This window comes from Limanda limanda, chromosome 15 (assembly GCF_963576545.1).
Source record: "Limanda limanda chromosome 15, fLimLim1.1, whole genome shotgun sequence".
Lineage (NCBI taxonomy): Eukaryota > Metazoa > Chordata > Actinopteri > Pleuronectiformes > Pleuronectidae > Limanda > Limanda limanda.
Genome location: NC_083650.1, coordinates 21,392,200 through 21,407,956, shown reverse-complemented (window position 1 = coordinate 21,407,956; position 15,757 = coordinate 21,392,200). Strand labels below are relative to the sequence as shown.

The 15,757-nt window shown below is 39.7% G+C and overlaps 1 protein-coding gene across 5 annotated transcripts in view; it reads right to left on the bottom strand.

The window, feature by feature from the left end:
* LOC133020825 (serine/threonine-protein kinase VRK1-like) overlaps nucleotides 1-15,757 on the bottom strand; it is a 24,355-nt gene extending 8,598 nt beyond the window's left edge. For 2 of the 5 annotated variants that reach the window (XM_061087545.1, XM_061087549.1), the window contains exons 1-9: nucleotides 15,628-15,757; nucleotides 14,971-15,124; nucleotides 14,034-14,089; nucleotides 12,629-12,698; nucleotides 11,813-11,900; nucleotides 9,352-9,460; nucleotides 9,130-9,222; nucleotides 8,867-8,999; nucleotides 912-1,032 (exon numbers count right to left, since the gene is read on the bottom strand). In XM_061087545.1, coding sequence (XP_060943528.1) covers nucleotides 912-1,032; nucleotides 8,867-8,999; nucleotides 9,130-9,222; nucleotides 9,352-9,460; nucleotides 11,813-11,900; nucleotides 12,629-12,698; nucleotides 14,034-14,089; nucleotides 14,971-15,100 — 800 coding nt within the window. In that variant the 5' untranslated portion in view covers nucleotides 15,101-15,124; nucleotides 15,628-15,757. The remainder of the gene's footprint in view (nucleotides 1-911; nucleotides 1,033-8,866; nucleotides 9,000-9,129; nucleotides 9,223-9,351; nucleotides 9,461-11,812; nucleotides 11,901-12,628; nucleotides 12,699-14,033; nucleotides 14,090-14,970; nucleotides 15,125-15,627) is intronic. The other 3 variants (XM_061087548.1, XM_061087546.1, XM_061087547.1) reach the window with 3 other exon arrangements.

The window sequence follows — 15,757 nt, the reverse complement described above, 5'->3', positions numbered from 1 at the left end:
TGCTTTTTTTTATATAAGGGTGATATCACAGAAATACGCACACACAGAAACACACACAGACTCAGTTGACGTCTCTGACCACAATTCTCAGGACTTTCCCAGACAGCAGAGTGACAACACTTTGGTGAGACAAATATTGTTATGGTGATTAACACTTTTAGATTTGACCCGCCCTTAAACAGCAGTATGGAAAAATAAACACAGGAAATTGTGCTTGTTAGGACATTATCTGATTAGAAAAACTTTAGACCTGTTGCACTCTCTTACTTTACTACTCAATTTATTATTAAATGTAATGAATTTTTCCTTTTTTTTTTATTTGTTAGATCTTGGACGCGAAGTCTTAGGCTAAGTCTAGTTTATAATCTTCACCCATCCTGAAGTGGGATTGTTCTTTACAGTTCTAAGGTGTATATTTTATTATATGTTATATTAATATCTTAGTTTAACTTTATTTTATATATTTTTTGCTTGTGTAATATTTGGCCATGGCTAGAAGAGAGCCTGTGACCCAAGCATTTTATTGATAGCAACTGATAAATGCAATTGTTGTGCATATGACAGTAAAGTCTTGAATCTTGAATCAAGGCGGCTTTATGGTTTTCTGTGGCTGTTTGCAGTTTGATGTGATGTGGATCTTTCAAGAGAGGGCAGTTGGATTTGAAGAATGTGATTATGTTGTACTCAGTTGAATGCAACATAACCGTTGCTTTATACAGGCATATAGTATTTAGGTGTGGTGCTCAGGAGAAAAAAAAAGATTCATAATTTTGAAAAAAACATATTCTATCTCTACTGCATTGTCACTTTTGCAAACAAGCTCTTACATCCTTGACTTAAATAATACACACAGACTCTTCTGCTCCTAAAACCTCTGGTCTAGAAACAGCAGAAGAGAAGACACTACCTACCTGGTCTTAGCCTCCTGGACCTGAGCTGCGTTCTTGAGAATGCTGTCCCAGGGCAGAGACCCACACAACCAGTGAAGAAGACAAAAACCCAAAATCTGGAGGTCACCTCGTCTAGATGGGGCTATAGGGAGAGAAAAAAGAGGTGGTCAAAAGGACACTAAAGTTTTTGTCTTCTTTCTTTTATCCTTAGATTATTAGAGTAGAATTATTCGGATCACAAATTGTTTTAAACAACAGATATTTTAAAAGAACAGTAGGACACAAGTGTAATTTACAGCATTGTCAAGTAAAAAATAGACAAAATAAAAACTGCAACTCAGCGACTAATATTCTAAGTACATAGTGTCACCAGTCGATTATGAGTCATTCTAAAAAAGAGTTGAGTTTGCGTTGGCAACATGAATCTACATGGTCCTTCCTGATCTTCTGTTATTTCTTCTTTCTGACACCTTCAACATGATCAATAAATAAGAAATATTCCTTCCTCTCCCTTGTAGACACTGACTGAATAGAAAGGACAGAAACTGTGAGACCTTAGCACTACATGTTACAAAAGACAACAATAGCCAGCAGTTGACCTCTCTCCTACTTGTGTCATACAGTGATATACACTGTTAGTCTGTGCTCACACATTTTATGTCTAAGCCTGAAGGATGGGCAAGCGAATACGAAAAATATGGGGCTAGAAGTTCTTATCACCACTGTTCAAGTCATTTCGGGTCCTTAACAGGGACATAAATGTCTGGACCAAATTTAATGGCAATCTGTCCAGAAATGCGAACCAGAAATGTTAACGGAAGAGGAAAAGTCAGGGGTACGGGCAATTTGACAATAGCTTCTTTTTCAGATTCATTAAAGAGGGATTCATTCTGTCAAATGGATGTAGTTGTAGAATGAAAAGCCTGATATAAACCAGAAAACTGTGCTTTCAAAGAGTCAAAAAGCCACAAGCATTTATTACCACCTGCGCAAGAAGATTGTGAGACCACAAAAACCCATAAAAGTACAGCACAGAGCTAAAATGGAAAAGACTACTCTGGACAGATAGGACAGACGGACACATGATGCCTTAACCTACAGTTGTTTCCCGTGTGGATACATTAATGGTCTATAAAGCATTTGTAAGTCCAGAGGAAGCTGTATGAACTCGGATCAACTGCCTCAAGCAATGTCACTCGAGGTGAAAAGGTAGGTTGTGGCTGAGTTTAACAGATCTACAATAGCTGCAACTAGCAGAAAACTCCCATATGTATGACCAAACTGTTGGTGATCAAGTTGAATTCTGGGTAACATAGGCAGGAGAGTAGAGCTCTTTTGATATTTTTTGTTGTTGTGCATCACTCTTATTTCGTGTTTTTTTTCTCACCATTAGCCATATTCAATGGTATTACTGCTTCCATGGCACTTTTGAGAAAAAGTGGAAAAACACAACCAGGTCTTTAATGGTCAATAACAATGTAATCAGTTTGTATCTGCACTGTGACGAACAACAGCTTTGCACTTTTCATGACCAAAGACACGTCTTCACTTCAGGGATTTGATCCAGAGGGCAGGTACAATAACAGTTTGATATTATGGAATTCAATATTTCGAAGAAATCAAAAAATTGTATGTATGATACTTGTGTGATTTTGAATCAAGATTTGCTTAAGAACAAGTCGAGAGTGTGTTGTGTTTTACTGCGAGTGTGTCTGTGATTGCAAGGGTCTACATTAATGTGTGAGCCCTATCAATACATGTGAACCAAGTCCAACCAGAGGGGTCGAGCCCGGGGAGTTTTAGCAGCTCAATACTGTAACGGCCGCCACACGTCTCCGGAGAAATTACCTATTGACTGGCTCCATCAGAGGGGAGAAATCTCCTCCCTGAGCCACGGCCAGCATTGATCCTCCCCAGTCAACAGTCTGGACGGAGGAGGGAGCGTGGTCACTGGCCCACAGGACCAGATTGGAGTGTGAAGGTAGTAATGGGATTACACATTACCATGCATGCCCTGCTCAAACTTTCCATTATCTATTTATTTAGAGTTACTCAGACTCAGTTTATAGACTTCCTAACCTCTAAGGCCCTGTTCAGACCAGGTATTAACATCCGTCCTGAAAGATCTGATCACAAGTGGACAGGCTTAAGAAAGTCTGTTCACACTTGCCAATAATCAGAACTAAAGACATTTCCCAATAGTGTGCCTGAGACGTTTGGAGGCATTTAAATAAAAATACAAATACAACAATAACTGCAGAGAATAAATTGCTGATAATGATTCTGTCTATTCTCTATGTCTAAGATAGATCCCTGTCTTATCTTGAAGTGTGTGTGTGTGTGTGTGTGTGGGGGGGGGGGGGGGCGTCCTCTGATGCTTTTCCTGAGGTTTCTACATAATTATTTTACCTTACTTTTTATTTATTGTGTTTTTCCTGTGTGTAATTGCAGAAGCAAACAAATTAGCCTACCAGTATAACATTTTATCCTCTGCTGTGTCATTGTAGAAGAAAATCAAAACCTCCCTGTAGTATGACAATTATTCAGTTAGAGCATTGAACACACTTCTGTACACATCCATCTATTATCTATACCGATTACCCTTAAGGGTCACAGTGCTGGAGCCATCCCAGCTGACATTGGGTGAGAGGCGGGGTATAACCTGGACAGGTCGCCACTTTGTCACTTGGCTGACACACAGAGAGACAAAAAAACCATTCACACTGACAGGCAATTTAGAGTCGCTAGTCGACCTAACGGCATGTCTTTTGGACTGTGGGAGGAAACCAGGGAACCTGGAGAAAACATGCAAACACCACAAGGAAAGGGTCCTAGTTCATACCAACAACTTCACGGATGGCAAAGGTGAAAGGGAATAGATTTCCATCAGTGGTGAAAGAAGTACTCAGTGGAGTTATATAAAAGTAAAGTACCTGAAGGACTGTACTCATAAATACCTAGATTCTCCTTCACAAGCACAACTTCTGCATTCAAAATCCTATGTGAGTAATATTATTAAAACAGGCCTACGTGACTGATATATTATTTAACATCTGTATCAAATAATGAGATTGCTGATGCATCACTATTAACAGCAAATCACTGTATTTATTAAAATACTTTAATTAACGAGATATGTAGTCATAGTTACATTGATAAGTCCACTTTCCCAACCTATTGTGGCCCAGTGAAATTTCCAGATGGTCACGAGATAAATCTGAGTTTAGAGATGGTTACGGGGTTGGAATGAAGAAAATAAAATTCTGAAACCTCATTGCTGTTCTGGTTACTTTGACATTCAGAGAAGTCTAAAGGTGAAATGACTCTTGATTTAGACGGGAGGAATACACAAGGAGGAAGCAATGAGGTGACAGCATTATAAGACGCCAGTCAAGCCTCACATGTTTGAAATATAACATCCCTCATATATTAAAACACAGGGTGAGGAAGAACACAGTCATTTTCTCTGGAGTTAAATGACAACAAAACTGTGATAAAAAAGAGGTTCAAACATCTTCATGTTTCCATTTTACTTAGTTGCATTTCTTTTGTGTGCTCATTTAATGTCGGAACATGCTCTTCATGATTGCCTAATGTAACTTATAATTTAACTTTAATGGCCACTTATTAAAATAAAAAGCTTTCCACAACACTGCAATGAAAACAAGGAACTGCACATGCCCCTTCAAACATGAAACAGTCATTGTCTGTTCTACTTAATCACAATGACTCTGATGACAAGAGTTAGGTCTGTTTGCCACTGTAGTTGTAATGTATGCATTAAGTCCGCATTACACTGCGGCTTCCAATTGTTGTAAATAATTACACAGTACTTCATTGCTACCAAGAGCCTATTGAAGGAGAATAAAGATGACAAATACTGACACTGGAAAAAGTACAGCAACTCCCTGAGCGCCATAATAGATTAACAATTAAAAAGATCAACAACTACATTAAGCGTAGCTGCCCTCTGTGCGTGCTCTCGGGCACATTATCACAGCTCATAATAGTGTTTTGTGCGTCTGCTCTTCCTTATTTAACTTGCGTTGCCCTCACATGATGAATGGCACAGGACAGCGTAGAGCTATGCATGTGCGCACACGTACATATAAACCCTTCTCAAACGGAGCTTGGACATGCTTGAAACACACACACATAAACACACACACACTTTCTCTACATGCTTTCCACAAGGAGGTGAGGCAGCAATGATGTTGTTAATTATCTCCTATTGTTATTCAGATTCCCTAAAGCGCGCGGCAGTGTCACACTCTTAACCCTTTTGCTACGCAGTCTTGTTGTCGGGAGACGGTCTTCTGTTCGCTGGACGCCCACCGAATGGCGATAATTACACCGTTTAGCTCTGTGTTCAAAGGCCTGCCACTCGCGAGCCGTGTTTGCCAAAGCTCGCCATGGCAACCTGTCAACCTGTCAACATCTTTGTGGGTATTGGTGCAATCAGGTCAGAGCGAGGCCGACGAGGGTCTGGTCCTCGGTCATAATCTCCACGCACCAATAGAAAATACCCTAACCACAAAATATGAATGTTTTCTTCCCAAAGCTAGAGGTTTCTTCAGTTCATTGACACTCTAGTATAATACAGACATTAACTAACATTTGAATTGCTTCATGTATACAGACTTCTGCCTTCATATTAAAATCATATTAACACTAACACGTGTTCCAATTGATAATTGCCGACAGGACATTTTCTGCCCCTCTTTTATTTATCGATCAAGTTGATAGAAGCAGTGCCATGGCAATTAGGCAGGCAGAGCCACACTAACATACACTATCGAACTGGTGGAGTCTGGGAGTCGGACAACGTGGGGCTCACAGAGGTTATCTGTGGCTCGAGCCTCGCTCTAACCAAACACCAAAGCCCTTAATTAATGGGAGATGAATACACAGTGCAGGTTATGACTTCAACTAATTAGGGAGCTGTTAAATAGAGACAAGACGGTGCCGGGGAAATCAGCAGGGGCTGCAGATGGAGAATCGATGGTCAATGAGGAGAGGGAGCATGTAGGCAATTTGCCAGTTAATGTGTTCCCAATATCAGCTGAGGAAGGCAGAGGGTGGCAGGGCGTGGAGACTATTTTACGTATGTATTGACAAACACAGACTGCAAACTCTAAGGACACAGCTTAGAGTGGGGTTATTATTAATGCAGTGCTATTGTGAATACCTGTCGGTCTCCCTGCACTTACTAAGAAGTCAGATTAGCAGACAAAGACAAATCAAGAGGGTTTCCCCTGTTAGTTCTGTGCAGGATTACTGCCAGGGATACGTCACAGTAACGCACCTGCATGGGTCTGCTATCAAGTCAACAAAGTAATACTGTCTAGTTTCTACTAAGGGAAGAGGAACATTTAGATAAAAAGTTGAAATTTGTTATATTACCCACTTTACAGACTGCTGAAGTTTCAGGTTTGCAAACTTTTTTACACAACGTTATGCAAAAAAAAATGTTGTCGGTGATTGTATAGTCCTTCCTCCTTTTATTTTCTGTGCAGTATATATTAAGATAAGATTAAGATTAAGATACATTTATTTGTCCCAAACACATGCAAGGAGGGAAATTTAACCTCTGCTTTTAACCCATCTGGTGCAGGACACACAGAGCAGTGGGCAGCCATGTACGGCGCCCGGGGAGCAGGTGTTGGGGGAGTAAGGTGCCTTGCTCAGGGGCACTAGACAGGGTAAGGAGAATCCTCTTGGATTTTTGGACAGATCAATCCAGGTTCGTCTTTTTGTTGTTTCTCCGTGGAGTCGAACCAGAGACGAACCAGAGACCTTTTCTGCCCATAGTCCAAGTTTCTACCACTAGTCCACCGCCTAGTATTTGTAGTCCCTGGAGAGGTGACACCTCCACAACTATTGGACCAGCAACCAATAACAACCTATGAGATGGGGAACATTTTTCTTATCTAGGCCCTTTTATTTTTAAAACATCCTTTATGAGCCATTGAAAAGATTTTGTCACGATCAAGTGTAGCTACGATTTCAAGGTTCCTCACCGAAAGGCCATTAACTGACGGATGTGTTAAATAGGCAACAATAAATTGAAGCATATACGTATAAATGAAACACAGTTATCCAGTCCACACACTTTGTTTCTTGAGAGCCTTTGCTTGTCACTGAAATGGTGGAAGCCTCTTGTCTCATTCTGGAGCCCCTCATTGATTTTGTAGAAGCTGTTGGACAATAAAACTGTTTCTTTCACATCAGTTTTAAAACTTGTCCTATTGCTTTAGTTCATCTTTTATTATAAATCCTCTCAGACGTCGAAGTGAGGTCAAACACTCACTTAATAAATGATCAACGTGATGTTTTGATCACTTTTTAAACATATAACATCTATTATTTTTTAACCAATGTGTCTCAAACGTTCTCTGGTTCCAGCTTCTTCAATGAAACCTTACCCTGTTAAAAGTTTTTTTTTTTTTTTTTCCCTTGTTGAAGGTTAAGGGCAGAGGATTTCACACCTTGTTAAAGCCCTATGAGATAAATTATGATTTGTGAATATGGGCTAATACAATAATACTAATACAATTTGATTGATTGATTGATTGATAAGTTCATACCGGTTGTAAATTAAAGCCACCTCCCATTAAGCACATGAGAGAAAAAAAAACTTGTATCAGTTTTATTGTTAGATACTTTATCTGCTGAAAAAATATGTCACCATTTGTTGCACTGACACCACTTACCTAAAACTGACTAAAAACTATTGTCCCTCTGGTAAGTAGAGTCTGGTTAGGCCAATAATAATTATAAACAGGACTTAAAGTGAAGATCAGAAAAGCAGAGATATACTTAAGTGCATTGATGCGTGGAAATGACTAAGGATTCAATTTGCACAGGGCTAGAGCAATTTAATTTAACTGAGACCTCAACAAGAGGCAAATGACCACTTTTCTTTGAAAGGTCCACGCTAGGTACTTACATTAACTATGTAAGGACTGTGTTACATTACATAGCCTCTTCTTAGAAAACGTATTGATCTGAATAGAGAAGAGGGGTGTCACATCTTTTTATTTCTTGCTCTCTCGAGCCCTTCTCAACAATGGATTCAACACAAACAACAGGTAACTGAGTTTAGTTGAAGAACCTTACTATAATCTGTCAGATAATTGTAAATATATTTACATTTAGATGTTTTAGGAATAACAGCAGACCGTACTCTTTGACAGCAGAGCCGTCGGCCTGTATAATGACCAAGAGGGAAGCATGACCTGACATAGGTGAAATTAAATGAAACCAAATGTCAGGGCTTTTTCTCCAGGGTTTCTCTTCTAGGGATGCTATAATGTGGACATTTTCCCACCGGGTTGTGACCGTGTTATCTATTACATCGGACATTTAACAAGAAAAGATATGTTTGCTCAGTGTCTGTACAGCATTAACATTAGATGTCACTGCAGACAGCCTCAGTCTCCTGCTGCACTTGAAGTTGTGTGCAGTGTTTAACTACCCAGAAGTGGACCCTCAGTCCACTTCTCATAATATCATAAAAGATCTTTAGTTAAAAGTTTTGCGATGTTGCTTCATTTTGAAGTGTACAGCGCTCAGCACCTCTCTCTCTCTGTCTCTCTCTCTTTCTTCCTCTCACACGGTAGAATCTCAAAAACATCCAATGTGTCAATAATCTTTTTACACAGAATCCCGATCATTTTTGTCGGCCCATTACTGCGATGTGACTCTGATGTAGAGCATGACTACTCAACCCGAAACCAGAGGGGATGTGACGCGATGGCACAGGCTCAGTCACTACTTGGTCAAGCAGGGGTCGGGTCAAACAGAAAAATGCAGCCCGAGTCATATACACAAAAATGAACCAAACAAGTTTTATGTCTCTAAAAATGAAACATATAATTGGTATGTGACTGAACACCGTTTAACGAACGTGTAACACCAGTCACACTGATAACTGCAGCAAACCCAATTCTCTGCTACTGAAATATAAGGCCTACCAGTCCCATTGTGGGCATCAAGGCTTGTGTACTCAATGGTTCCATTGTGGCCCTTCTTGGGGTTTTCCTTGTATTCTTTGTGGACTCCTTCAGGTGAGTATCTGCAGGACAACCCATAGTCTGCAAGGTAGATCTACAGAACACAACAGAAGGCCCACACATTCAACCAAAACACAACAAATCCTATCTTTTTAGAGATGCATTCTTTGTTAAAATGGCTGACAGCTGACATTTGCATTGTTTTTGCTCTAAAGCTTACAAACCTTATCAGGGTCTCTGAAACTCGGCATGAGGTTGGCAGCTTTAATGTCTGCATGGACGTACTCGTTCTCATGGATATACTCCAGTACATCCACCTGACACAGGAGACAAAGACATCTGTTAAAGTGTCTTTCACCCTGAACTTCCTCAATCCGATCTGCTGGAGCTCCATCTGTATCCAGCTTCGTTATGCAACAATCAATAGAGCATTGTGATTGTCTCACCAGTCCTCGACCAAGCTGGAGCACGGTGGCCTTTTTCAGTCGACCTGCATTGCGATCGCAGACTTTCTGGAGGTCAGTGCCCAGTCGGTCCATGGCCATGAAGCGGTACCTGAGTGAGAGAGGTTGAGATCCTGGTTGTGAATAACACTCCATCTTCCAATTCCTGATATGTCTCAAGCGTTTTTGAGAGTCCCAAGTCTAAATAGATCAGAAACTACAGCTTTTAAACAACCTTACAATAACTGATAAAGTGGAGTTTCATCATATACTATTCACGTGTAGTATGGAATGATTAGAGTGACAATTATTTTAAAATAATATGTCTCCAAGGGGGGATTTATTTACCAAGACTGGGGTAATTAAATAAAAGAGGGGGAAGCTGCTTTTTAAACATAATTTTCACAAGCAAAAGCCATTAAATGTCTAACCTAATTAGCATAATTATAGACTGCTAAAGGAGTTAAGCATTATGTAAGACTGCAGCGCAAAACAAATTCTCATATCACCATAAAAAAAGGAAGAAGGAGAATTTTTTTAACTTTATACTGGATCTTAATACTGATATTTGAAGCCATGCATAGGCTCAAAGAAACAAAAGCTTTCGTAAAAGTGAGTCACATAAATCAATGGATAAGAAAGATATTCAAATTAAAAATGTATTTCATTAACAATCGCTCGTGAGATTTACTTCAACCTTGATGTGTTTATCGTTTTGGACCCATAGAGGTGCAGTGTTGACCGTGAAATTCTTGTGGATGAGGGGTTCTCGCAAAACATAAAAAGAGAATCATTATTAGACGAACGGTAAAGGCTAAATTAAGGGACATCGTCAATTATGACATCACAAAGATAGCTTTGCCAGGGAAAATCATGGATTCCTGGAAAACTAACAGCAGCTGCAAAACCTTGTGCAGGATCATCTAAAGTGTCAGAGTATTTTAGACAGAGATCCAAGCTTGACTTATTACAGCAGAGCAACACCTGAGTACAGTGGCTTGAAAAAAAAGCTTGGATCAAGACTAAATAATTATTTACTTCATCCCCATATAAGCAGCATCTATATAACAGTAGAAAAAGTCACTTAAGCGCCTGACATAATTACAATGCAGTATTATATTTTCTGTTTAAAAAATGAGAACTAACTGACTACATGAAGAAATGACATCTAACATTACAGACTGTTGGACGTTTCCTTGCTGGTGAGTGATTTTCTCAGCTACCTACTCTATTACTAAAGGGATGTAATGAATCCATGTCAAACCCATTTTAGGTCAGGTTCTTCAGTAAAAATTACTCTACCCCCACTTGTCAAGTTATGAAGTACACCCAGATGAATGTAGTATGAAACAACAAAAAATCCCTGCAATAAATCCTCCTACATAAACTGCAGTATTTAGTGAACATGTTTAATGTGGAGGATGTTGATATATTTTAATGATCAATTTGAAAGGGCACTGAAGTAGTTGGTTTAATATCTCACTTGTAATAGGTATACCACGGATCTTGACGTTATGTGCAGCATTTAATTACCTCTACTGTGATGGCGCACTTCTTAAATGATAATAAAACAATCTCTAAAAAGATTGGTCCTGTTACCTCATTGTAAAGTGTACAGCTTTCTCTGTAGAGTGTGACTATGCTACTCAACAGGACATGATGGGTCGGTCCGTGTTCGGACAGAAAAATGCAGCCTGAGTCCCGCTCTACTCTGCTGCAGCGCAGAACAGACACTTTCACTTGATAACTGGAGTGACGGACAAAATATTCATAATTAGTGACGTGGACACACCCACTGATACATCAAAGTTAACGAAACAAGTTTTATGTCTAAACTGAGGGTGTGGCTAGTGCGCAAGTTGCATAAAGTCTGTGTAAGATGTGCTCTCTGGCCGACTTGTGGCTGGAAGACGTGTGCACTGAAACCTTTGAGTTTAACGCAGCTCACTCCACTCTTAAAGATGCAGGATTTCATACATTTCACACCACTACCCAGAATTTACTCACACTGCATACATATGGATGCCGTCTGGGTCAAGTATAGAACATACAAAAGCCCACTTGGCCTTGTAGTAAAAGCCCAAGAGGTAATTCACTTTACGCTCGAATTACTTGTTTGTATGTGGAAAGTACCTTTTATTTTGAAGTTCAGCCCATTAAGTGTAGCCAAATTAAATAAACTGGAATTATTTTTTGCTGCTAACATTTTATCTCACATATGACAAAAGTATAGTAGAAAATATAAAATGCTCAGGTAAAAATAAAGTTATCTATTTAAACATTAATCTCAGATTATTGTACAACATGGAATAAAAAGTCAGGTTAGATTTTGGCAAAACTGCAGTAATACTGTGATATGCAGAGCAAATGCTGATATTGGTTCTACACCCATAAGAGGAAGCCGTACACATTACATAATAATAATTACAACATGTTTTCCCCCACATGTTGGCTGTGTAAATACCTGAGGTTATTATGTTCAGCCAGTCCTGATCCCCAGTAGGTCGGGATACCCAGGAAGTCCAATTTCCTGCTGCGCATCCATTTTTCCACTGGAACATAATTAGAGCAGGAATAATTAAGTAAATCTGTGTACACACCTGAGGTTCTAATATCGTACGTCTGAAACGACTGAGTCAAACTACCCACTAAATTAAAACTAAAAACGTGTAGCTATAATAAGAGAGTAGAAACTCTGCTGCCTTGGACTAGTAAATTAACTAGGTTAGCAGCTAGAAAAACTTTTTATGTTTCGTATTCCAACTTTTTCAGATTCTTATGATTTTCCAACCTTGAGCAAAGCCCCAGTGTAGCAGCTTGTCACAAAGCCCTTAAACTCTATGTAAAATAGGAAATGTGTCCTTGTAAGTGCAATAATGAATGTATGTGAATATCAATCTTACAATGTTGAACATACAACGGCAAACGCACGTGCACGTAGACGCGCCAGACAAAGCAGTAGGTCTGGCTCAGGACTTGATGGCTACTGGCCTGACTGGCGCCGAACCAGGCTGGCAGGTGGTCAGGGGCTCAGCGGAGGCCCGGGCATCATTACGTGTGAGTGGCTCACTGTCTCTTGCTCCTCTCCTTGCGAAGGCACTGGAGAGCCCAGACAAGCTCGGGGAGGGGGGCTGACTACCACTGAGGTGCATGTTTGCTTTGGCTTATTATTAATTACTGTGTGGCACGCAGCAAAGCCTCTGTCTGCGGCCACTTCATCAGTCAAACACACTTGTGCTCCAGCGAGCTGCTGGGACGCCAGACAGGTGGTGCTACTCACTGCTCTCTGCTTTGGCTGCCCTTTGGTAGAACTTGAGCTCCAAGAACAGGGGACCATTCTCCTGGTACTCCTGCACATACAAGACACAGTATGTTAGTTAAAGCTGCATTAGGCTGACTGAGCACTGTCCCAACTAATGAGCATCATCCAAAGCAATGAGCATCATCCCGCAAAGAAATCTGCCAGTGCATTCGGTTCCTTGGTAAAGTTTTCTTTCTGTTCCCTCTACCTTTTTACCAAAGGAGCCATTTCTATGTCAATTACAACGGAAGTGAGGAACCTCTGGCTTCTTTAAATCTGTTGTTTTATTTTTTACCCTTTAATCAGGACTATAAGCTGCAAGTAAAGTTCAATCTTCACTATAGTTCTCACTCATTTCTGGCTCTTAAATATATTTTTAATCTCCAGCCAGACGCCACATAACCTTAACACACTTCTACTATATTGTCTAATATTTGTAAGCGAAAAAAAAAGTCTAAAAAAAAAAAATGATCATAGTCATGTGATGTAGTAACGTCCTAAAATCTGGCAGACCCAGTGAGGTTGAGGTTGAACTGGTAGATACTGCAGGAAGTTACTGCTCATGGTGAAGACAAAGCCAATGTAAAATCAAACCATATAATTTGTTCAATGGTTTGCGTTTGGATTCAGCTGAAGTGTGAAGCACATTTATGACTGTGGATTAAATAGGAAAATGGCGATGAAAAATCTGAGCCTTTCATTTATATTGTATAGCACTAAATCCTTTCTCAAGCTTCCAAAGCATCATTGTATGAAACAAAAACAATTTCTGCAAGGTTAAGAACAAAGACATGTGGTCTGTGGTCTGACTCAGTTACGAGATAAACAAAGGAGATGCTGTGTTCCTCCTCTTGTCCAATCACTTGAACAAAAAGGTGCATGTCAAGGGAGAACAAGCCAGTTTGACATTGAGCACAGTCCAAGGTGTGAACTCAAACCTGGCTCTGCAGTCTTAATCTATCCACCCAACCAAAATGTGCCTATTTGCATGAAATGTTCACATCCTGAAGCTATTCCAAACCATGCAATCCGGCAAGTGCATGTGTATTAGATTTGCACCAACTTAGGATGGAATGCTACCCATAAATATTAGTTTGATGGTAGTCCATGTGCAAGATGAACAACCATCACACAGACTAACATTTTGCTTCATTGTCAGATACTGTATATTTGGTCATCATTGATGTTCATATCACATGCTTCCCACTGGCTTCCAACTAAATTACACAACTTTTTTTTAAAATAAAAATCAGTTATTGTTCACAATCATGGTTATGGCTGCTTTCAACTTCCAGTATATGATGCATCTGTATACTAAAATATGAGATCAAAATTTGCACCTGAAGATGAACAGGCCGTCTGCATGTAGCATTCATGTACTCACCAGTTTTATGACAAAGTCAGTGTCCGCTGCGGCAGGTCTTTCAACATCCCGGGAGGCTTGAAGACGAGATGAGACAGAGAGGAGAGAAAATTGAGGCTACAAAGTTATTATACGTTACGTTAGTCTTAACTCATGGTGTGAATCAAATCCTTTGGAGTTTTTAAATGCATTAAAGAACAGAGGAGACATTTACAAAGAGCTCTATTGAGCAGCTGAGCAGAAAACAAAGGTCTTCATAGATTAGAGGAGTCGAGAACTGACTGATTTGTTCAGACGATGGAAAAAATTGATTCACCAAAGAGTCTCCCTCACACCATGTATGTATCTGGCAGAGAAAGACTTCTATTCTGGATTTCTGCAGAAGTTAATTTAAGACTTTAAGACCAAAAGTGAATCACAAGTAAGACCTATGTTAAGTACAACAGATGAATGAATAATAGATTCTCAAAATTACTTACACTTCCCCATAAATAAAGATAAGCCGAGCCTTGCAGAGAATAACCCTCAATATGCCACATTATGGCTCCAACTACTGGCAGAGACAGTTGGTATCCATTGTCTTTCCAACAGCTGAATGTACTGCGATATATTTTGACTGGGTGATTGACAACCAGTCAGTTCCAAGTTGGCTTTGTTTGTAGTTTTATTATCGTTTGCTAATATCTTTATTCTTTAACGAGAACTACAACAGTGAAATTACAAACTATGCATGGCGCCAAAACATGGCAGAAGTACTATTAAATGAAATTTAACATAATTAGATAAATGTATTCAAGACATACTTAAATGTATGTGATGTTTATACATTCTAGACTTTTTAAAACCCAGTAGAAACCCTGTCTATTCTTTAAATCCTAGTTCACATGCACATGTGAGCATGTACAGGGTGTTTATGTGTGGGGAGTGGTTGTCAGACAGAGTTTGCTCTTTACAGTACCAAGATAAATCAGTCCAAAGCCGCCCTGACCGATGATCTTCCCCAGCCTCCATTTCTTTTTCTCAGTGTCTGTCAGTATGAATCCCTCTGGAAGAGGCTCAGGAAGCACATTCTTTTTAGGTGGCGCCATGGAAACTGGAAAGTTTGAGAAAACCTGTCAAATAACAAATTCAAGAAATAATCACATCACACAGATGGACGTCGTGTTTCTCATTGTAGCTGTGACGTTAGTCTTCTGGGACAACACTTAATTGGATAAAATAATTGAACTATAGGAGTGCAAACAGTAAACTCTTACACTTTGAAGTCTAATATCAAAAGAAAAATGACAGTTAACAACAACTTACACATTTGCCATCCTGGAGATTCTTATATAACATGTCTTACAATACACAGCAGCTGGTGGTGGTTATATCTTCAGATTATGTCCAGTTTGAAGGACAGTGGTCTATTTTAGGATCAACAAAGCTACAACACAGATGTAATGGTGTAAATTGAATAATACAAATAAAGCTGAACTGTTGACAGCAGCGGTTAAATGCACTTAAGACCTTTGAACACAAGGGTTAACGTTACAGCTTAAGAAGAAGAACATAACTAGCAGCTAACTTCGCTAATATTGAGGCTTTTAATATGAATGTATGAGCATAAACCTACCGACCTCTGAGCGAACCGGAACCAGACGTCGTCAGATGTGTTCTCTGAGCAGGAACATGTCGGACTGTCGCGATAATATTTCAAACAAACGTCTTCCTGTAATGTTTAGTCCATAACGTGTTCCTGTGTC